This window comes from Pristiophorus japonicus, chromosome 2, assembly GCF_044704955.1.
Source record: "Pristiophorus japonicus isolate sPriJap1 chromosome 2, sPriJap1.hap1, whole genome shotgun sequence".
Lineage (NCBI taxonomy): Eukaryota > Metazoa > Chordata > Chondrichthyes > Pristiophoridae > Pristiophorus > Pristiophorus japonicus.
Genome location: NC_091978.1, coordinates 365,335,715 through 365,359,055, shown reverse-complemented (window position 1 = coordinate 365,359,055; position 23,341 = coordinate 365,335,715). Strand labels below are relative to the sequence as shown.

The 23,341-nt window shown below is 47.3% G+C and overlaps 1 protein-coding gene across 12 annotated transcripts in view; it reads right to left on the bottom strand.

Moving 5' to 3' along the window:
- LOC139250361 (PDZ and LIM domain protein 5-like) overlaps nt 1-23,341 on the bottom strand; it is a 301,980-nt gene that overhangs the window by 271,141 nt on the left and 7,498 nt on the right. For 10 of the 12 annotated variants that reach the window (XM_070872813.1, XM_070872816.1, XM_070872817.1 and 7 more), the window contains exon 2: nt 15,047-15,171. In XM_070872813.1, coding sequence (XP_070728914.1) covers nt 15,047-15,142 — 96 coding nt within the window. In that variant the 5' untranslated portion in view covers nt 15,143-15,171. Of the gene's footprint in view, nt 1-9,438; nt 9,563-15,046; nt 15,172-16,474; nt 16,550-23,341 lie in introns of those variants that run through there. The other 2 variants (XM_070872814.1, XM_070872818.1) reach the window with 2 other exon arrangements.

The following is a 23,341-nucleotide window of genomic DNA, read 5'->3' as shown; positions in this document are numbered from 1 at the left end:
CGGGAATTCAGGAAAAACTTCTTTACCCAGAGAGTGGTGAGAATGTGGAATTCGCTGCCACAGGGAGTGGTTGAGGCGAATACAGGTGCAGTGTCGAGAATCCGGAAGCCTCTGGATCGAGGCCGCTCTGAATTCTGTACTTCCGGACTTCGGAACGACTTTCCGACGTCCCAAGTCCAGAAATGCCTGGGCCAAGGTAGGTAGGTAGGTAAGTAGGTAGAGAGGCGGGGTGGAAAAAAAGAGGGGAGGTCTAGCTGCTGAGCGGCAGCAGGGGCTGGGCCAAGGCGGGGTAAGAGGTCAGCAGCAGCTCGAGGCGGGGATCAGGATTCCGGAACTTTTTCCGCATTCCGGACGACCCCACTACAGATCGTCCCAGTGTCCGGAACTCCGGATTCTCGACATTGTCCCTGTAGTATAAACGCATTTAAAGGGACACTCGACAAGCATATGAGGGAGAAGGGCATAGAGGGCTTTGCTGATCTATTTATATTTCGATGAGGAAGGATGGGAGGAGGCTCGAGTGGAGCATAAACGCCGGCATGGACTGTTTGGGCTGGATGGCCTGTTTCTGTGCCGTATATCCTGTGTAATCTGATGACTCGTACCCTCCGAAATCATTGACTATGGCCTCTCCCCCTTTGCCCATGTTCGAAACATAGCTCGACAAATCTAATCAAGAACAAGTCAGACAAAATGGCGCAGGGATCTAATCGCTCAGCTACGTGGAGGCCCACTTTGGAAACTCATAGGCCCGGATTTCGTGGTTAGCGGGGAAGTGACAGCACATGTCCCTGACCTCGAAGAAAGCTGTCCACAAAGATTTAGCGGTCTCCGTGACGTGAGTTTCACCTCTCCCGACGTGCATTTGATTATGGCGCCAACTCAAATCGGTCTCCAGCACCCAGCAACAGTGATGTCATCAAGCAGGCTAAGCGGCCAATCACATTGAAGAACTCTCACACACACACAGCAAACCAGGAAGAAAAATGCAGTGATTATCCTTCACTTTTCAATTTTACAGAGAGCAAAATAAAGATTGGGATTAAGGTAGAAGCTGAAATTTCAAACAAACAAAAAAAAAAAATTACATTCCCAAGGAATTATCATAATGGAAAAATGTAACATTCCACAAATAAAATTATTTTTCAGGGCCAGAGAGGTTGTTCGGCAGTAGTTATGATTTAGTACATTGGTAAATAGCCAGTTACTCCTCATTCAACAAGGCTTAGCTTTCTCGGGGTGGGGTTTAAACAGCGATATTCTAGCGTAAAAGAGAACGTTCGCGTCAATTCAAATTATTTCTAAAGATTGCCATCTGCGGGGACTCCCAACAGCGCGCCCTGTGGAGGAGCAGGGAATCAACTTCTGGATTTCTGCTTTTAACTGTGCATGTCCGGACGCCAAGAGTTGTTGTCAGTTTTACACGGTAGTAACGGCGAACACCAACAGTTTTGCATTCATTACAACCGCAAATTCCCGGCCATAGAATTGGCGAGGCCAGTTTAGTGGACATCCCCAGTTGCAATGGGTGCCCTCATAATAACGTAAGAAATAGGAGCAGGAGTGGGCCATACGGCTCCTCGAGCCTGCTCCGCCATTTAATGAGATCATAGCTGGTCTGATCTTGGCCTCAACGCCACTTCCCTGCCCGCTCCCCATAACCCTGGACTCCCTTATCGTTCAAAAATCTGTCTGTCTCCGCCTTAAATACATTCAATGGCACTCCAGCAAAGTGGCTATTTTATTTTTTCAGCTTGTATCTTCTTTTGGAGAGCCAGATTTAAAGACAACAGCAGGGACACACCAGACCAATGGAATGTTGTGGCATGGCCATGGGAAGGGAGTTAACAAACCCCCAAGTTTGTTCCTAACAAACTGGAAACTGCGCAAATGTAAAAACTAATGGTCAAATTTAAAGAATAACGCTCATGTAGCTCTGCAGTCGAGCACCCCCAAACACACGAGCTCGGCAGAAAACCATTTTTAAGTGCCCACTAATTAGCATCATCTCTCTCGTGCACTAATCTGTACTTTCCTGGGACCTTAAACTTCTGGAACTCATTCCCTCCCTCAATCTTCCCTTCCTCCGACAATCTACAGGTGTTTAAAAGCCCAGCCTGCTGTTACCTCACCATTACCCAATCTTCTCATTCCTTCTCAACAACAACAACTTGTATTTATATAGCGGCTTTAAAGTAGTGAAACGTCCCAAGGCGCTTTACAGGAGTGTTTCAAGTCAAAACAAATAAATTTGACATCGAGTCACACAAGCAGAAATTACGGCAGATTGGTCAAAGCGGTAGGTTTTAAGGAGTGTCTTGAATGAGGAAAGAGAGGCGGAGAGGTTTAGGGAGGGAGTTCCAGAGCTTGGGGCCCAGGCAGCTGAAGGCACGGCCACCAATGGTTGAGTGATTATAATCAGGGATGCTCAAGAGGGCAGAATTAGAGGAGCGCAGATATCTCGGGGGGGGGGGGGGGGGGGGGGGAGGCGGGGTTTGTGGGGCTGGCGGAGATTACAGAGATAGGGAGGGGGCAAGGGCCATGGAGGGATTTGAAAACAAGGATGAGAATTTTGAAATCGAGGCGTTGGTTAACCGGAAGCCAATGTCGGTCAGCGAGCACAGGGGTGATGGGTGAGCGGGACTTGGTGAGAGTTAGGACACGGGCAGCCGAGTTTTGGATGACCTCAAGTTTGCGTAGGGTAGAATGTGGAAGGCCAGCCGGGAGTGCGTTGGAAGAGTCAAGTCTAGCGGTAACAAAGGCACGGATGAAATAGTTCTCAACCTCAGGTATCACGACCCTTTGCTCTTCGCCCCCACAATGTCAATTTAAAAACAAACAATTAAGCTATTTTATCACTTGTCAGGGCTGTCAACACGAGGAGCGGTTAGGAGAAATGTCTGATCAGAAACACTGAGGCAGATCACAATCCCCGTTTCAAACAAGTGGCGAATACCTGAATTGTACAATTTGCACAATGAATAAAGTAAAACTACAAATGAACAAGATTTTTTTTTTATCCGCATCTTTATTCCTCATTTTGGGTCATCCGGCGACAACAAAACAACCACTGAAACTGCACATGTGCAACTACTTCCGGGTCATTGGCAGCAGTCGCGCCCTTGGGGAAATTGAGCATTAAGTGCACCACTAAGCTGACAACACTGCAAAATCTCTCCTCCTCCCCCCCCCCCCCCCCCCGACATCTCTGGTCATGTCCTACGGATGGGAGATGCTAATCCAAGGCCCCACCTGTCCTCTCGACGAGACTATTTCGAAGAGCAAGGGGCGTTCTCCCCGGTCTCCTGGCCAATATTGATCCCTCAACCAATAACACTAAAACAGATGATCTGGCTATTTATCACATTGTGGGAGCTTGCTGTGCACAAATTAGCTGCTGCGTTTTCCTACATTACAACAGTGACTACACTTCAAAATAGCTCCACTGGTTGTGAAGTATGTGGGGACGTCCTGGGTCGTGAAAGAACACAAGAACATAAGAAATAGGAGCAGGAGTAGGCCACATGGCCCCTCGAGCCTGCTCTGCCATTCAATAAGATCATGGCTGATCTGATCATGGCCTCAACTCCACTTCCCTGCCCGCTCCCCATAACCCTGGACTCCCTTATCCTTCAAAAATCTGTCTATCTCCGCCTTAAATATATTCAATGACCCAGCCTCCACAGCTCTCTCGGGTAGAGAATTCCAAAGAGTCACCATCCGCAGAGAAGAAATTCCTCCTCATCTCTGTTTTAATTGGGTGACCCCTTATTCTGAAACTATGCCCCCTAGTTCTAGATTCCCCCAGGAGGGGAAACATCTTCTCAGCATCTACCCCGTCAAGCCCCCTCAGAATCAATAAGATCGCCTCTCATTCTTCTGAACTCGAATGAGTATAGGCCCAACCTTCCTTCATAAGACAACCGCTTCATCCCAGCAATCGACCTTTAAATCTATGCCCCCTGGTTATTGGCCAAGATGCTAGTCCTTTTTCTTTAAGAACTATACACAAATTCCAATTCTAGTGGAATTCAGAACTGCATAACTAAGGAACAAGAATCAAAATGTTTGAAATCGCCACATTGCGCCAAATGTTGCCAGGACTGGAGAATTTTAGCTATGAGGAAAGATTGGAACAGAGGAGGCTGAGGGGAGATCTCATTGAGGTGTATAAAATTATGAGCGGCCTAGATAGAGTGGATAGAAAGGGCCTATGTCCCTTAGCAGAGGGGTCAATAATCAGAGGGCATAGATTTAAAGTAATTGGTAGGAGGTTTTAGAGGGGATTTGAGGAGAATATTTTTCACCCAGAGGGTGGTGGGGGTCTGGAACTCACTGCTTGAAAGGGTGGTAGAGGCAGAAACCATTACCACATTTAAAAAGTACTTGGATGTGCACCTGAAGTGCCGTAACCTACAGGGCTACGGACCAAGAGCTGGAAGGTGGAATTAGGTTGGATAGCTCTTTGACGGCCGCCGCGGACACGATGGGCCGAAATGGCCTCCTTCCGTGCTGTAAATTTCTATGATTCTATGATTCATCCACCACCTCAGAGCAAACAGAATGAAAGTTGCTGTAACCAACAAGTCTTCGCACGCACAGTTCCAATTAGATGATAAATCCTAGGGTCTAGCAGCTGCAACAACTTAATCTTCTCATTTTCCAAAAGAAAACAAATCTACACCAAAAGAAACTCAAAACAGAGCCAAATTACGGCACACTGGAGGTGATGGTGCTCCCATGCGCCTGCTGCCCTTGGCTTTCTCGGTGGCAGAGGTCGTAAGTTTTGGAGTGCTGCCGAAGGAGCCTTGGCGAGTTTGAATCATAAATACTGTACAGCACATTCCACAAGGTACCATACCGGAAAGGACACAAAGACTTAAAGACAGGAACTTAACTTATGCACAGCATAGGAAGCCTGCACAAGGTAAATGAAATAAAAGACTTGCATTTATATAGCGCCTTTCACAACCCAAAACGCTTTACAGCCAATGACATACCTTTGAAGTGTCGTCACTGTGGTCGTGTGGGAAACGCAGCAGCCAACTTGCACACAGCAAGCTCCCACAAACAGCAACGTGATAAGGACCAGATAATGTGTTTTATTTGTTATGTTGATTGGGGGATAAATATTGGCCCAGGACACTGGGGATAACTCTCCTGCTCTTCTTTGAATTCGTGCCATGGGATCTTTTACGCCCACCTGAGGGGGCAGATGGGGCCCTCGGTTTAAGGTCATATCTGAAAGACGGCACCTCCGACAGCGCAGCACTCCCTCAGCAATGCAATGGATTGTCAGCCTGGATTTTGTGCTCAAGTCCCTGGTGTGGGACTTGAACCCACAACCTTCTGACTCGAACCCACAACATTCTGACTCAGAGGCGAGAGTGCTACTCTTCGTGGCTGGCTGGCAAGTGACTGCCTTTGTACTGACTGCACACCATTGCATCAATTACTTGAAACGGATCCACCTTTTGTTGTGCAATCACAGGTTAGAGCAGAGTTTGCCACCAAACTCAGACGGTCTTTCACAATGGTCGATGATCATTAAGGTCATGCTGATTGACAAAGGGTGTAATTAACTAGCCAAGTCAATCGTAAATACATCTGGCCATTTTCAAGTCAACACCCAATTATTGTAGGCAAACATAAAAGCCACATAAACATCCTTCCCGCCCCTCTCCTTCCCTCAAGCAGAATGTTCAAATTAAACTGGGGACTGCAAATACACATTTGTTTTTGTTTAGTTTTCTCTCCTCCTGTCGTGGAGGAGTCAGCTGATGGTGGGACACAGATCTTCAAAGAACGGACACCCCACTGCCTCATGGATCCAGGTTTTCGGGAACCGACATCCCACTGCCTCACAGATCCAGGTCTTCAGGAACTGACATCCCACTGCCTCATGGATACAGGTCTTCAGGAACTGACATCCCACTGCCTCACGGATACAGGTCTTCGGGAACTGACATCCCACTGCCTCACGGATACAGGTCTTCAAGGGGGACAGTGCTGTGTGGCGGAGTCAGATTGGTGGAGGACCTTTGCCTTACGGATATTTAGTGCAAGGCCCATGCTTTCGTTCAGCTCGGTGAAGATGTTGACGATGGCGACGATGGCTTGGAGTTCGGTCTCTGAATGTGCGCAGAAGCAAACGTCGTCCGCGTACTGTAGTTCGATGACAGATGATGGGACGACCTTGGATCTAGCCTGGAGGCGACGATGGTTGAACAGGTTTCCATTGGTTCTATAGTTTAGTTCCACTCCAGCGGGGAGCTTGTCGAGAGTGAGATGGAGCATTGCAGCAAGGAAGATCGAGAAGAGGGTTCTTGATAAGACTCCTTGATAAAGTGCAATATTCCCACCGACATCTGGGAGTCCCTGGCCAAAGACCGCCCTAAGTGGAGGAAGAGCATCCGGGAGGGTGCTGAGCACCTCGACTCTCGTCGCTGAGAGCATGCAGAAATCAAGCGCAGACAGCAGAAGGAGCGTGCGGCAAACCAGAATCCCCACCCACCCTTTCCTTCAACCACTGTCTGTCCCACCTGTGACATAGACTGTAATTCCCGTAGTGGACTATACAGTCACCTGAGAACTCACTTTTAGAGTGGAAGCAAGTCTTCCTCAATATCGAGGGACTGCCTATGACGACGATGATGATTATTTCTAGAGCAACAGAAGAATTGAAAAGCTACGAAGTTATGCTGAACTTGTATAGAACCTTGGAACCAGAGCACAGTGAACAGTTCTGGTCACCATATTATAAAAAGGTCATGGGGGCACTGGAGAAGGTGTAAAAAAAGATTTACAAGGATAATACCAGAACTGAGAGGATGTACTTATCAGGAAAGGTTAAACAGACTGGGGCTGTTTTTCTTTAGAAAAGAGAAGGGTGACTTGATAGAGCTCTTTCAAGATTATGAAAATGTTGACAGAGATGTTTCCACTTTTGGGAGGAGACCAGAATTAGGAGTCATAAATATTAGATGGTCACGAATAAATCCAGTAGGGAATTCAGGAGAAACTGCTTTACCCAGAGAGTGGTGAGAACGTGGAACTCGCTGCTACAGGGAGTGGTTGAGGCAAATAGTAGAAATACATTTGAAGGGAAGCAGAACAAACACATGAGTGAGAAAGGAATAGGTTATATTGATAGGGCGAGAAGAAGAAAAAACAACTTGAATTTATAGCACCTTTCACAACCGGACGTCTCAAAGCGCTTTACAGCCAATTAAGTACTTTTGGAGTGCCGTCACTGTTGTAATGTGAGAAACGCAACAGCCAACTTGCACACAGCAAGCTCCCACAAACAGCATAAGAACATAAGAATTAGGAACAGTAGGAGGCCATCTAGCCCCTCGAGCCTGCTCCGCCATTCAACAAGATCATGGCTGATCTGGCCCTGGACTCAGTTCCACTTACCCGCCCGCTCCCCGTAACCCTTAATTCCCTTATTGGTTAAAAATCTATCTGTGATTTGAATACATTCAATGAGCCAGCCTCAACTGCTTCCTTGGGCAGAGAATTCCAGATTCACAACCCTCTGGGAGAAGAAATTCCTTCTCAACTCGGTTTTAAATTGGCTCCCCCGTATTTTGAGGCTGTGCCCCCTAGTTCTAGTCTCCCCGACCAGTGGAAACAACCTCTCTGCCTCTATCTTGTCTATCCCTTTCATTATTTTAAATGTTTCTATAAGATTACCCCTCCAAGATTCTGAACTGCAACGAGTAAAGACCCAGTCTACTCAATCTATCATCATAAGGTAACCCCCTCATCTCCGGAATCAGCCTAGTGAATCATCTATGTACCCCCTCCAAAGCTAGTGTATCCTCCCTTAAGTAAGGTGACCAAAACTGCACGCAGTACTCCAGGTGCGGCCTCACCAATACCATATACAGTTGCAGCAAGACCTCCCTGCTTTTGTACTCCATCCCTCTCGCAATGAAGGCCAACATTCCATTCGCCTTCCTGATTAGCTGCTGCACCTGCAAACTAACTTTTTGGGATTCATGCACAAGGACCCCCAGGTCCCTCTGCACTGCAGCATGTTGTAATTTCTCCCCATTCAAATAATATTCCCTTTTACTGTTTTTTTTTCTTCCCAAGGTGGATGACCTCACATTTTCCGACATTGTATTCCATCTGCCAAACCTTAGCCCATTCGCTTAACTTATCTAAATCTCTTTGCAGCCTCTCTGTGTCCTCCACACAACCCGCTTTCCCACTAATCTTTGTGTCATCTGCAAATTTTGTTACACTACACTCTGTCCCCTCTTCCAGGTCATCTATGTTCTTCCAGGTCATCTATGTGATTTTTTTTGTTATGTTGATTGAGGGATAAATATTGGCCCCAGGACACCGGAGATAACTCCCCCTGCTCTTCTTCGAAATAGTGCCATGGGGTTTTTTATGTCCACCAGAGAGAACAGATGGGGCCTTGGTTTAACATCTCATTCAAATGATGGCACCTCCGGCAGTGCAGCACTCCCTCAGTACTGCACTGGGCGTGTCAGCCTAGATTTATGTGCTCAAGTCCCTGGAGTGGGACTTGAACCCACAACCTTCTGACTCAGAGGTGAGTGTGCTACCCACTGAGCCACAGCTCAGAAGGGAGGGAGGAGGCTCGTGTGGAGCATAAACACCGGCATGGACCAGTTGGGCTGAATGGCCTGTTTCTGTGCTGCAGACTCCATGTAAACACAATTCTACCACACCCAGTGTTAAAACCTTAAACAAGCAATCGTTTTGTCGCACTTCAATTTAGCTAAATGAAACACCAAAGGTGTCATTTCATAAGAAATAGGAGCAGGAGTCAGCCATTTGGCTCCTCGAGCCTGCTCCGCCATTCAATGTGATCACGGCTGATCTGATCATGGGCTCAGCTCCACTTCCCTGCCCGCTCCCCATAACCCCTTATTCTTCAAAAATCTGTCTATCTCCACCTTAAATATATTCAATGACCCAGCCTCCACAGCTCTCTGGGGCAGAGAATCCCAAAGATTCATGACCTTCAGAGAAGAACTTTCTCCATCTCAGTTTTAAATGGGTGGCCCCTTATTCTCAGACTATGTTCCCCAATTTTAGTTTCCCCTACGAGTGGAAATATCCTCTCTGCATCCACCGTGTCGAGCCCCCTCATTATTTCCATTGAATAAAACACTGCCAATGCGCTCTCAAATAGTTACAAATATTATCTGTATATTAATAGCTGGCATCACAGGGCTCAGACCTCCGAGCTCAACTGCAATGGTGGAAATGCATCGGTCGTGATCCAGCCTTTCTCCAAACCCTTCGCCCCCAGTGTGAGGCGCATGAACACAGAGAGGAAAGCCACAGACTGAGGGTGGTGGGGGTGGGATCGGTGATCACACTGCTATGAAGAGTTCGCACCGTCAAATCTGATGAAACAGTTGTTTGAAACTAAAAAGCAAAAGCACTTGCTTCAGTCGGAATCCTGTACTTGCTTCGGACCTGGGCAGTATTTACTTAAGGCACTTATCAGTGCTCACCAGCTACCATCGGGTCTGGTTTACACAGATTCTCGAGTCCCATGCTTAAACCATATCTGGAAGATAGGATAACACGTAGTTAGCATTTCGACTCCCACTGCCCGATGCCAAGCTGGATGCATGCAGCAGGTAGCAAGACATGTCTTACAGCAACACTTGAGCTACTCAACACAAATACAGTGCTTGTTGCAAAACACAAAGCAGAGCACAATACTTTTGATTGTGACTCAATGTGGTGCTGAACAAAGGTACAGAGTGGAAGCCAGCCCGTATCAAATGAGAGACAGGGAGACACACGAGAGAGAGAGAGAGACACTTACATACATACATACACACGCAGACAGAGAGAGAGACAGACAGAGCACGAGAGCAACACACAGAGAGAGACAGAGACAGAGACAGAGGGATAATGTGAGCACATTGTTCGGTGCACTCTCCTGACTCCAGCCCAAATGCAGGAAAGGCAGTGCCTGGGTGCGACTCACTGCTGAATATTTGGCTTTCCTCGATATGACTAATAAAAGCGGGATTGGACTGTCACAATATCATTTGTCGACAACAGTGTTTCTTTTGTGACCTAATGCTGAAATCAGTCAGTAAGAGATGAATCACTGAGATAATCCAAATACAGGAACTCTGCAACAATATCACAATTACACGACACAAGGTTGCAGCAGCAATAAACTGTCTTTCTTAAATTGGACTGGGCTTATCGTTCCAATAAAACAGAATTTACTATTTGGGCTTTCCCTGTGCAACAGTTAGTAAGTGCAGCATATAAAGTTTTAAAATCTCTCCATTGCCTCACCCCTTCCTATTTCCACAATCCTCCGAAATCTCTGCCCTCCGCCAATTCTGGCCTCTTGCCCATACCCAGATTTCTTTCGCTCCACCATTGGTGGCCGAGCCTTCGGCTGCCTGGGCCCCAAGCTCTGGAATTCCCTCCCTAACCCTCTCTGCCTCGCTACCTCTCTCTCCTCCTTTAAGACGCTCCTTAAAACCTACCTCTTTGACCCAGCTTTTGGTCGTCTGCCCTAACTTCTTGTGTGGCTCGGTGCCAAATTTTGATAACGCTCTCATAAAGGACCTTGGGATATTTTGCTACGATAAAGGCGCTATATAGCTGCAAGTTGTTGTTTTATAATAGACCCACACAGACAAGATGGTCAAAGGTTTAGTTCCAGCGCTGAATGAGCAGACGTCAGCTGGGAATGTACAACAACAATAGTACCTCACACGTAGAAAAACATCCCAAGGTAACTTCGCTGTGATGTTATCAAAAATAAATGAATGGGAGTCAGGGGACTCTCATTCATTTATTTATTTTGCTCAAAAAGTTGCGTTCTAAGAAGGGTCTTAGAAACTCCCACAAACAACAATGTGATAATGACCAGATAATCTGTTTCAGTGATGTTGATTGAGGGATAAATATTGGCCAGGACACCGGGGATAACTCCCCTGCTCTTCTTCAAATAGTGCCATGGAATCTTTTATGTCCACCTGAGAGAGCAGACAGGGTCTCGGTTTAATGTCTCATCCGAAAGACGGCACCTCCGACAGTGCAGCACTCCCTCAGCACTGCACAGAAAGTGTCAGCCTGGATTTATGTGCTCAAGCCCCTGGAGTGGGACTTGAACCCACAACCTTCCGACTCAAAGGCACTGAGCCACAGAATAGGAGTGCTTGCACCGGTGTCGTGGCCAATACTTATCCCTCAACCAACATCACTAAAAATGGTCATCTGGTCACTTATTTTATTGCTGTTTGTTGGGAGCCTGCTGTGCACAAATTGGCTGCCGTGTTTCCTACATTACAATAGTAACTACACTTCCAAAAGTATTTCATTGGCTGTAAAGCGCTGTGGGACGGCCTGAAAGGGAGCTCGTTCTCATCACGCAAACACCTAAGCCCATTATCAACACGTCAAATCAGCACCACTGCCCGGAATAACAGAAATGGCAAGAACAGAGTTGGAGGCCCAGGAAAGGTCGGCGCAGAAATACAGAGCCCTTTTGTGTGAGCGATCAGAAAAGTAGCTTTACCCAGACATGTGCTCCACACCTCTGATCAGTGGAGCCTGAAGCTCTTTAATTAGCATTCTGAGCAGCACAGAGGGGCATTCCTCGTCTGACTGTGGATCCGACACCCTGCTCCACAAGGCGAAGAACTTGGAAAGGCTCAAGTCGTCAACCTGGCAAACACACTCGCTCAAGGCTCGGAAAGCTTTTATTAGAAAAGCACCCATCATTCGCAGTAGTAGTGGGGAGGAGGTTGGGGGGGGGGTGGGGAAATGGCACAAGTTGTCAATATTCATAACATAGGAGATAGGAGCAGGCCATTCGGCCCCTCGAGCCTGCTCCACCACTCAACAAGATCATGGTTGATCTGATTTTGGACTCAGCTACACTTCCCAGCCGCTCCCCATAATCCTTCACTCCCTTATCACTCAAAAATCTGTCTATCTCTGCCTTAAATATATTCAATGACCCTGCCTCCACAGCTCTCTGGGGCAGAGAATTCCACAGATTTACAACCCTTAGAGAAGAAATTCCTCTTCATCTCAGCTTTAAATGGGCGACCCCTTACTCTGAAACTGTGCCCCCTAGTTCTAGATTCCCCCACAAGAGGTAACATCCTCTCTGCATCTACCCTGTCCAGCCCCCTTAGAATCTTACAAGTTTCAATAAGACCACCTCTCATTCTGCTGAATTCCAATGAGCATCGGCCCAAACTGCTCAACCTTTCTTCGTAAGTCAACCCCTTCATCTCAGGAATCAACCTCGTGAACCTTCTCTGAACTGCCTCCAATGCAAGTATATCCCTTCTTAAATAAGGAGACCAAAACGACAAGATAGCGAGAGCACGCTGGAAAGATTTGCTGCGGGATATCAGTGTGCCTGTGCGATGCGTTTACCGCTCCATTTAGCCCCCGGTATCCCCGTGGTTTGGATTGTGCGGCGACTGCGGAGCGGGGGGGGGGGGGGGGGGGGGGGGGGCGAGTGAACCTTGGCTCCTCGTGCAATGCCGCACGTTCTCAATCCAAAGAGGACTGGGGTATTTTGCGTACGACGATTTTGCTCAACGCATGCGCTCCAGTCGTCAAAACGGACGGTGATCAGAGTTCAAGTGGCCAGCCAATTTTAGGAGGAAAACACTCGCGCCGCTCAAAAAGAAAAAAAGGGCGTTACAGATTTTTGACGAGTACTGTACTAACAACCTGCGCACAAATAGCAGTATGGCTGAGGTTCAGCATCGCAACTCAGACCAGACTGAAGTTGGGTCCTCGATGGCTCGTTTTCACTCATTTACCGAGCGTTTCCCACAGTACAACAGTGACTGCAGTTCAAAAAGTACTTCATCGGCTGTAAAGCGCTGTGGGACATCCAGAGGTCGTGAAAGGCGCTATATAAATACAATTTCTTACTTTCTTTAAGCCTTTGGCTAGCTTATCTCCCAATTTTGAAGTGAGTGAGGGCTTCAAAAGTGACTACCCTGTATAACAAAGGACGTATTATTTTTTGTAGGAGTGGACTTGGTTTGTTTAAGAAAGGAAGGTGTAGAAAGGAAGGTGTAGTTTTATAGAATCATAGAAAAATTACGGCACAGAAGGAGGCCATTCGGCCCATTATGTCCGCGCCGGCTGACAAAGAGCTATTCAGCCTCATCTCACTTTCCAGCTCTTGGTCCGTAGCTCTGTAGGTTACGGCACTTCAGGTGCACATCCAAGTACTTTTTAAATGTGGTGAGGGTTTCTGCCTCTACTACCCTTTCAGGCAGTGAGTTCCAGACCCCCACCACCCTCTGGGTGAAGAAATTTCCCCTCAAATCCCCTCTAAACCTTCTACCAATTACTTTAAATCTCTGCCCCCTGGTTATTGGCACCTTTAAGGGAAATAGGTCCTTCCTATCCACGCTATCTAGGCCCCTCATAATTTCATACACCTCAATAAGGTCTCCCCTCAGCCTCCTCTGTTCCAAAGAAAACAACCCTACTTAATTAAAAATGTAGTTATCCTTCACCTTCCCCGCACCCCCCCCCTCTCCTCTCCTCCCACCCCACCCCTGTGGAGATGAGGACCCTTTTATATTCGGGTCAGTGGCGCGTTTTATCACGCAGTGCTGCCTGCTGCCAGAGGCTGGTGGATCTAGTGCCTTTACACTGGGGTTGAGCAGAGACTTGTAGAAAGAAAGACAAACAGATTTACATTTCTATAGCGCCTTTCACGACCTCCAGACGTCCCAAACCCATTTACAACCAATGCAGTACCTTTGGAGCGCGGCCACTGTTGTAATGTGGGAAACGCGGCAGCCAATTTGCGCACAGCAAGCTCCCACAAACAGTAATGTGATAATGACCCAAATCATCTGTTTTAGTGAAGTTTATCGAGGGACAAATATTGGCCCCTGGACACCAGGGAGAACATCACCTGCTCTTCTTCAAAAAAGTGCCGCGGGATCTTTTACGTCCACCTGTCTCATCCGATAGGTGGCACCTCAGCGCTGCACTGGAGTGCTATCCACTGAGCCATAGCCGACAGTGATCAGGGACTGATGCGCAAACCTGCCACTGGTGTCAATAAAGGCAGAACAGCTAAAGACAGAATGCACATTCCACATTGCCTTCAAAGTCAGTGTGCTGCTTTGCTTTTGTTATCGTGCCAGGGCAAGTTGCCCCAGCCAAACTGATGAATGGAATTTTCCAGCTCAAGATATGCCGAAAGTACCGCACGGGCAGATACAGTGGAAACCCTTGGACCAAGTACGAGCAGGAAGCCGTGGTTGAGGTTCGCACGCTTGCCGTCGACTCTGCACGGACACAAATGAGCATTGCCAACAATGTCCTCTGTAATTTGCACACAGCAAGCTCCCACAAGCAGCAAAGTGATAGTGACCAGATCATCTGTTTTTGTTACACTGATTGAGGGATAAATATTGGCCCCAGGACACCGGTGATAGCTCCCCTGTTGTTCTTCCAAATAGCGTGTGTGGGATCGTTTACGTCCACTTGAGAGAGCACAAGGGGGCCTCGGTTTAACGTCTCATCCGAAAGACAGCACCTCCGACAGTGTGGCACTCCCTCTGCACTGCACTGGGAGTGTCAGCATAGATTTGCGTGCTCAAGTCCCTGGAGTGGGACTTGAACCCACAACCTTCTGACTCAGAGGCGAGGGTGCTGCCCACTGAGCCACGGCTGGCACTAATAAAAGGACAATGCAAGACCACCCTTTGGGAATAGCTTGGCTTATGCCAACATCGGCAGCTGTATACCGTACGGTGGCACCAACGTTCCAAAAGAATACCAAGGTATATTCAGTAGCAAAAAGAGAGACAGGCAAGCGTTTGATGCTCTATTCCAGGGGAGTTCGGTGGACTCAACAGAATGCCACCAATTCTGTAGATCCTGAACCATATTTCATCATGCAGGTCATGTTGCTGTCGCAGAGATGCTTATGGCAACAGTTTTGAGCAGCAGGTGACAGACAGCTCAGGCATCAGTGGGGTGGTGGGGGAGAGGGGAGATGTACAGAAACCGTGCTTACCCTGGAGATCGTCAGTGGCATGTTGAAGTCTTTGCCCCCTTGAAGTCTGAACCCCCATGGGGCTGGGCCATGCAAAGAAACACTGTAGTTGCTCATGATCGGACCTTCTCACACAAATCACCCAACTGCAGAGTGGGGGGAAAAAAAAGCACATGAAAATTACTACAAATGCAGGAGAATGGATATCATAATTATAAAGATTGCATTATTTCTCACTATTCTACCAAGCATGATTGCTTGAAAGTTGCCATATTTTTTGTTCAATTAAATGAAGCCCCTTTCCCCCCCCCACCCCCGCTTGGCAACCAAGAGACATTTTCTTGTTCTGCTAATTGTTTACAACACAGAAACAGGCCATTCAGCCCCACTGATCCATGCTCCACACGAGCCTCCTCCCACCCCTTTTCATCTAAACCCATCACCATATCCTTCTATTCCTTTTTTCCATGCGCTTATCTAGGCTAATGTCAAATGCATCGACACTATTCGCTTCAACCACTCCCTGTGGTAATGAGAGTTCCACATTCTCACCACTCTTTTAGGTAAAGAAGTTTCTCCTGAATTCACGACTGGATTGAACAGTGACTATCTTATTTTGATGGCCCCGAGTTCTGGTCTCACCCTCAAGTGGAGACATCTCTACGTCGACCTTTCATAATCTTGAAGACCTCTATCGGGTCACCCCCTCAGCCTTCTCCTTTCCAGCCTGTTCAATCGGTCCCGATAGTTACAACAACTTCTGCAAAGTTTGTGTCATTAATTTAATATCACGAGTTCAATTCTGCGCTTCGCCTCAAAAGTTGTGGTGATACGGAGGGACAGTAAGTTTGCCTCGCCCAAATCCTTTCCGCGATACGATCGGCCCCCGGCACGTCAAAGGATTGTAATTTCTCCCCCTCACCAATTCAAAAAGTCTAAAACTTGCATGAAATAAGCCTCATTTAATTGAAGCTGCAGCCTTTAGAAGGCACCGTACACATGCAGTTAATGCCAAATGCACACAGAAGGGGCATCCCCGGTTTGATCCAGCATGGACCTGGTAGAAATCGGTCCCTGAGCATCGAAATACAAGAGGCTTCAATGCTTAGTGCGGATTTCAAATGACATATAGCCTCGAGCAGAGGATTTACCTGCTCAGAGCACGGGGTGCCCTTTTAATTGTCAAACATAACCCGCACCTTTTTTTAAAAAATAATTCTGCTGTTCAAAAAAGATTATATATAAAAAAAAAAAGAGAGAGACAGAAACAGAAATTGGTAACATACGGGAGGGAAACATCGCAAAGCTAACAAAACAGAAAAGCAAAGTCATCTGGCATAAATTACCGCCATATTTTACTCTCAGAACACTTCTTTCCTGTCAAACAAAATCTAAAAAACAGATATTACAGCCGACATCAACTTGTCGCATAAATTTAAGAGGTTTTACCTTTCCAAGGCCAAGAGCTTATTGGCCTCAAGAGCAGAGTACGTACTCGTCTGCTATCAGACTGTGAAGAATAAAATGCACAAACCTTTGGCAGACAGCACTCGCTATATATAAAGGAAGCTCGTGTAAGATTACACCCAAGTATTTCAGGGCTTCACGATGACGCAAGGTGACCAATTTAAAAAAAGGTTCGATTTTATTTGCAGACTAAAGCCCTGGCTTAACAGCAGGTACGTCGGAAGCATTGCTTAGTGGCTTTGTGCCTCGGATATGGACGCCGCAAACTGAAACATTCACGAAGCCCCATCGTTACCTGAAGAGCGAGCACCGCCCCCCCAACCACCTTCCATTGTTACAAGCCTCCTTGAGAAAGTGCAACATCCCCGACTCTGAGCAATCTTAGGCCGGGGATTCCCAAAAGTGGAGGAGGAGCATCCGGGAAGGCGCCCGAACACTTTGCGTCTCTTCGCCGGGAGCACGCGGAAGCCAAGCGCAGACAGCGGAAAGAGCGCACGACAACCCGAGCGCCCCACCTACCCGTCCCTTCAACCACCGTCTGCCCTGCCTGAGACAGAGACTGTCGGTCCCGCACTGGGCTCATCAGTCACCGGAGAATGCATTTAAATGTGGACTCCGGGGAACTGCCCAAGATAGACTTCTTCAATAGATGCAGGCATGATTGAGAGAGAGAACAGAACCCAGCTTTTCTGTTGTAGCACTTGCCTGCAGCCAACAGGGGCCCATCCATGGGTTTAATACATAGGATATACGGCACAGAAACAGGCCATTTGGCCTAACCATTCAACGCAGGCATTTATGCTCCACTCGAGCATCCTCCCATCCTTCCTCTTCCAACTATCAGCATAGCCCTCTACTCCCTCCCTCCCTCATCCAGCTTCCCCTTAAATGCATCGATACTATTCGCCTTAACCACTCCCTGTGGTAACGAGTTCTACTCTGTGAAGAAGTTTCTTCTGAATTCCCCAACTGTTAACAGTACCCTGAGCCTCATCGAACGCTTCCAAAAAAAAACTGACCACTAATAAAGCATTGCTGCCAAATTTTGTTATAAATTTATTTGGCCCAGATTATTATTTCTGAAAGGGGACGTCAATTTGAACCAGTGAACATTCTTACACCGACACCGACTTGGCTCAGTCTCCAAATCAGATGGTACAAGTCTCACTCCCGATCTTAAAGCACATAATCCAGGCGGATGCTCCCAGTGCGGTACTGAGGGAGCGCTGCACTGTCGGAGATGCCATCTTTCAGACGTGGCATTATACCGAGCACGCAGAAATCAAGCGCAGGCAGCGGAAGGAACGTGCGGCAAACCTGTCCCACCCACCCCCTTCCCTCAACGACTATCTGCCCCACCTGTGACAGGGACTGTGGTTCTCTTATTGGACTGTTCAGTCACCCAAGGACTCATGTTTAGAGTGGAAGCAAGTCTTCCTCGATTCCGAGGGACTGCCTATGATGATGATGATGATGATGATGATGAACCGAGGCCTTGTCTGTCCCTTCTAGTGGACAGCAAAAGATCCCACAGCACTATTCAAAAGTATTCAGAGCAAGGGAGTCCTGCCCAGCGTCCTGGTCAACATAATTCAAACAAACAGATTATCTGGTCATTAATCTCATTGCTGTGCTGGGAGAGCTTACTGTGCGCAAATTGGCTGCCCCATTACAACAGTGACCACATTTCGAAAGTAATTCATCGGCTGTAATGCACTTGGAACATCCCAAGATTGTGAAGAGTGATTTATAAGAAAGTTTGTTCTTTCTTTGATATTGATCAACGTCCGACTTTGGTTCAAAGCTACATACAAGTCAAACTGTACTTCACACAAAACACACTCTCCCACCACACCCTCCCCAAACATGGTCACTGTACAAAGGACCATCTGGGTGAGGAAAGTACTACATAAATGGATTTAAAAAGATAAAAGCATTCCAGATCTAGCTTCCTTGCTGACTCACTGGGGGAATTACAGCTCATCATGCGCTACTGAATTTACAGTCCAGCTTTAATCTAAGATGTGAGAAAAAAGACTTGCATTTATGTTGCAGCTTTCATGACCTCAGCGAACGTTTAGGATCTGGAATGCACGGCCCGAGAGGGTGGTGGAGGCAGACTAAATTGTGGCTTTCTAAAGGGAGTTGGATAACAACCTGAAGGAAAAAAAATTGCAGGGCTACGGGGAAAGGGCGGGGGAGTGGGACTGGCTGAAGTACTCTTGCCGAGAGCCGGCACGGGCTCGACGGGCCGAATGGCCTCCTTCCGTGCTGTAACCATTCTATGATTGGCTGTAAAGCGTTTTGGTGACGTATACAATCAAGTGCTTGTAGTCACTGCTGTACTGTGGGAAACGCGGCAGCCAATATGCACACAGCAAGCTCCCACAAACATCACTAAAACCGATTATTTGGTCAGTATCACATTGCTGTGTGATACTGACCAAATAATCGGTTTTAGTGATGTTTGTTGAGGGATAACTATTGGCCAGGGCACTCGTGCTGTGGGATCTTTTATGGCCACCCAAGGGGGCAGACGGGGCTGCGGTTTAATGTCTCATTCGCAAGGTGCTGAGGGGGCACCGCAATTGGTTTCACTGCGGCCTGATTTTGGTATTGGGGGCAGGAAATAAAACAGCCAAAGTCCCCACACCTGATCGTCATCCTGTGATCTCCAAGGGCAGAAACTTGGCTCAGCTGTGAGGCCTCCTCCCCACCCACCTCGAGGTTTAACACTCTGCCCAAATCTTCATCTCAACTCATGCAAGAGGAATTAACTTTTGGGAAAGCCACCATCTTTAAAAGGAAGTTGAAGAGTGTTATGTATGTAAACTTTACTAGTGTGTAAGACTTGCAACCAGGGGGGGCACACCTATTGGAGACCCAAGGGTCACCTGCACACCCTGGGTAAGCAGGTATAAAAGGCAATCTACCATGCTGCTTCCTCACTCTGGAGTTACATTAAAAAGAGACCATGGTCACAACAGTTTGAGCTTACAGTATACAGTCTTGGAATTATTCTGAACATAACAAACAGGAAGGGGGGGGGGGTTTTGGGGAGGCAAAAGTCAGAGATGGTCAGGCCAACTTTTCCACACCCACCCACTGGTCAAACGGGCCGCAGTAATTCTGCAACAATTTCACAAGTGAGCAGAGTCACCGATGAACCGGATTTCCATCGCAGCTTGTAAACATCAGCTTGGAAAGATCAGGTGGTAGGGTGATGGAGCTGCATGTTGAAATCCTAATGTTCAGTGTATGGTGATAGGACGAGGATCCAAAGACACATTCATAGATTCTCCACATATTACCCCTTAGTGGTTGGTTCGAGAGCAAGTACCAGCAGATACTTGGGAGCAAGGAGCAAGTCATCTTATCGCTCTCTTGAACAGGATGGTATCGCCTATCTCTGTAATCTCCTCCAACCCGCTGAGATCTCGGCACTCCTCCAATTCTTGCCTCTTGATTCCCCAAATTTAATCACTCCGCCATTGGTGGTCGTGCCTTCAGCTGCCTGGGCCTTTAGCTCTGGAATCACCTTCCTAAACCTCTCTGCCGCTTTGTCCTCCTTAAAACCTACCCTTAGCAGAGGGGTCAACAACCAGGGGACAGAGATTTAAAGTAATTTTTAGGAGGTTGAAAGAGGATATGAGGGGAAATTTTTCTCACCCAGAGTGGTGGGGGTCTGGAACTCACTGCCTGAAAGGGTGGTCGAGGCAGACACCCTCACCACATTGAAAAAGTACTTGGATGTGCACTTGAAGTGCCGTAACCTGCAGGGCTACGGACCGAGAGCTGGAAAGTGAGATGAGGTTGGTTCCTCTGTCGGCCGGCGCGGACAAGATGGGCCGAAATGGCCTCCTTCCGTGCTGTAAATTTCTATGATACCTCTTTGACCAAGCTTTTGGTCATCTGCCCTAATATCTCATGTGGTTCGGTGTCAAATTTTGTTTGATAACCCTCCTGTGAAGCGCCTTGGGACATTTTACTATGTTAAAGGCGCTACACAAATACAGGTTGTTGTTGTTGCACTACTTCAGCGGCTGAGCGATGGAATGATTCGCCGGTTAAACATTAACGCCTGCTGTACAGTTCGACCCATTTCATCTCCCAGTGCGACCAAAGTTGCCAAACAATCCCATCATAAATTCTAATAAATGGTACTTCAAGAACATTACTATCTCCAATAAATACTAAAGGTCTTGTTAGGAAACTGCAAACTAAAGTCAGTGACTGCAATAAACATTTGCTGTGAAAACTTTTGTATTTTAAAACAGGAATGTTTACCTTCAATGGCAGAACGCAAAATAAGTTAACCTCCTGGGATTACATGGGATATACGGCACAGAAACAGGCCATTCGGCCCAACCAGTCCATGCCGGCCTTTATGCTCCACTTGAGCCTCCTCTCGTCTTTCCTCATCTAAATCTATCAGCATAACCCTCTATTCCCTTCTCCCTCATATGCTTGTCTAGCCTCCCCTTAAATGCATCGATACTATTCACTTCAACCCCTCCCTGTGGCAGCGAGTTCCACATTCTCACCGCTCTCTGGGTAAAGAAGTTTCTTCTGAATTCCCCTTGGATTTCTTGGTGACTATCTTATATTGATGGCCTTTAGTTATACTCTTCTCTTGCTTCCACACGATAATACGAGTTCTCAGGCGAGGTTAATGCAAGGCCCATACGGATGTTTAATGCAAGGCCCATACTCTCGTACGCAACGTCGTCTGCATACTTCAATGACAGACGATGGGACGACCTTGGACCTGGCCTGTAGGCGGCGGAGGTTGAACAGATTCCCGTTTGTTCTGTAGATTAGCTCCACTTCAGCGGGGAGCTTATTGAAGGAGAGATGGAGCATTGCAGCGAGGAAGATCGAGAGGAGCGTGGGTGCGATGACACAGCCTTGCTTGACCCCGGTCCACACGTGTATGGAGTCTGTGGTGGATCCGTCGGTCAGGATCACGTCTTGAATGTCATCGTGAAGCAGGCAGAGGATGGTGACAAGCTTCTGAGAGCAGCCAAATTTGAGGAGGACACTCCATAATCCCTCACGGTTGACAGTATCAAAGGCCTTTGTGAGATCAAAGGCGGCCATGTACAAAGGTTGATGCTGCTCCCTGTATTTTCCTTGGATTTGCCCCGCGGTGAAGATCATGTCCATAGTGCCCCTTAGTGGGCGAAATCCTCATTGTGACTCTGGGCGGAGCTCTTCAGCCACTGGGAGAAGGCGATTGAGGAGGATTCTTCCGATGACTTTCCCTGTGGCAGACTGCAGGAAGACTCCTCTGTAATTACTGCAAATAGCTAGGCTGATACTCCAGTGCAGTACTGAGGGAGTGCTGCACTGTTGGAGGTGCCATCTTTCAGATGAGACGTTAAACCCAGGCCCTGTCTGCTCATTATCACATCGCTGTTTGTGGGAGACTTTTGGGATGGTACGTTTCCTACATTACAACAGTGACTAAGTTTCAAAGTACTTCATTGGCCGTGAAGCGCTTTAGAACATCCTGCGGTCAAGCAAGGTGCTATACAAATCCAAGTCTTTCTTTCTTTTACAATACAATAGTTTGAGCTGCTTTGCTCTCAAATACATTTTTCCAAACACCACCAGTAAAAAAAAACATAATCCTTTAGCAGCATATTCATGATCAATTTAGCACTGCCCCATACATTGCATTATCAGTTATCTTGTTTGGGCTACAAGAGACTATTCCATTGTGCCCTGGGATGATTTGGGGGGCAATTTGAAAGGAATCAGATTGTTGCAACAGGTACGCAGAGGGCATGGGTACTGAGGTGGGTACAACTGCACAAATAAAGCCAGAAAGTGGGCTGGAGAGAAAGCGACCTGCCCACCTCCAGCTAAACGCTCGTCTCGCTGACCATGGCCGATTTCAGTGACAAAACGCAATGGGTTCACTTGTCACTCATCCCGAGTGGTTAGAATAAGGAACTTGCCACCACATGGTGTAGAACCATCAAACAGTACAGAAGGAGGCCATTCGGCCCATCGAGTCTGCGCCGATTCTTTCGAAGAACAATCCAGTTAGTCCCACTCCCCCCGCTCTTTCCCCACATCCCTGCAATTTTTTTTCCTCCTTCAAATAAATATTTATCCAATTGAAGGAGACTATTGAGTCTGCCTCCACCACCCTTTCAGGCAGCGCATTCTAAATCCTAACCACTCGCTGTGTAAAAAAGTTTTTCCTTATTTCACCTCTGGTTCTTTTCCCAATCACCTCAAATCTGTGCCCTCTGGTTACTGACTGTTCAGCCATTGGAAACAATCTTTATTTACTTTATCCAAACCATTCATAATTTTAGATCCCTCTATCAAATCTCCTCCTATCCTTCTCTGTTCTAAGGAGAACAATCCCAGCTTCTCCAGTCTATCCGCATAACTGTATTCTCACATCCCTGGAACCGTTTGAGTAAATCTCTTCTGCACCCTCTCCAAAGCCTTCACATCCTTCCTAAAACTGGATACAATACTCCAGCTGGGGTCAAACTACTGTTTTGTATAGGTTTAGCATAGGCTTTTGTACTCCATGCCTTTTAGTTGAGGCAAATAACATTAGATGCCTTTAAGGAGCAGCTAGACAAAAAGACGAGGGAGAAAGTGATAGAAGGATATGCTGATAGGGCGAGATACACTGGGATGGGAGAAGGCTCATGTGGAGCATAAACCCACCCTCAACACCCTGGGGGTCACCATTGACAGAAACTTAACTGGACCAGCCACATAAATATTGTGGCCAACAAGAGCAGGTCAGAGGCTGGGTATTCTGCAGCAAATGTCTCACCTCCCGACTCCCCAAAGCCTTTCCACCATCTACAAGACACA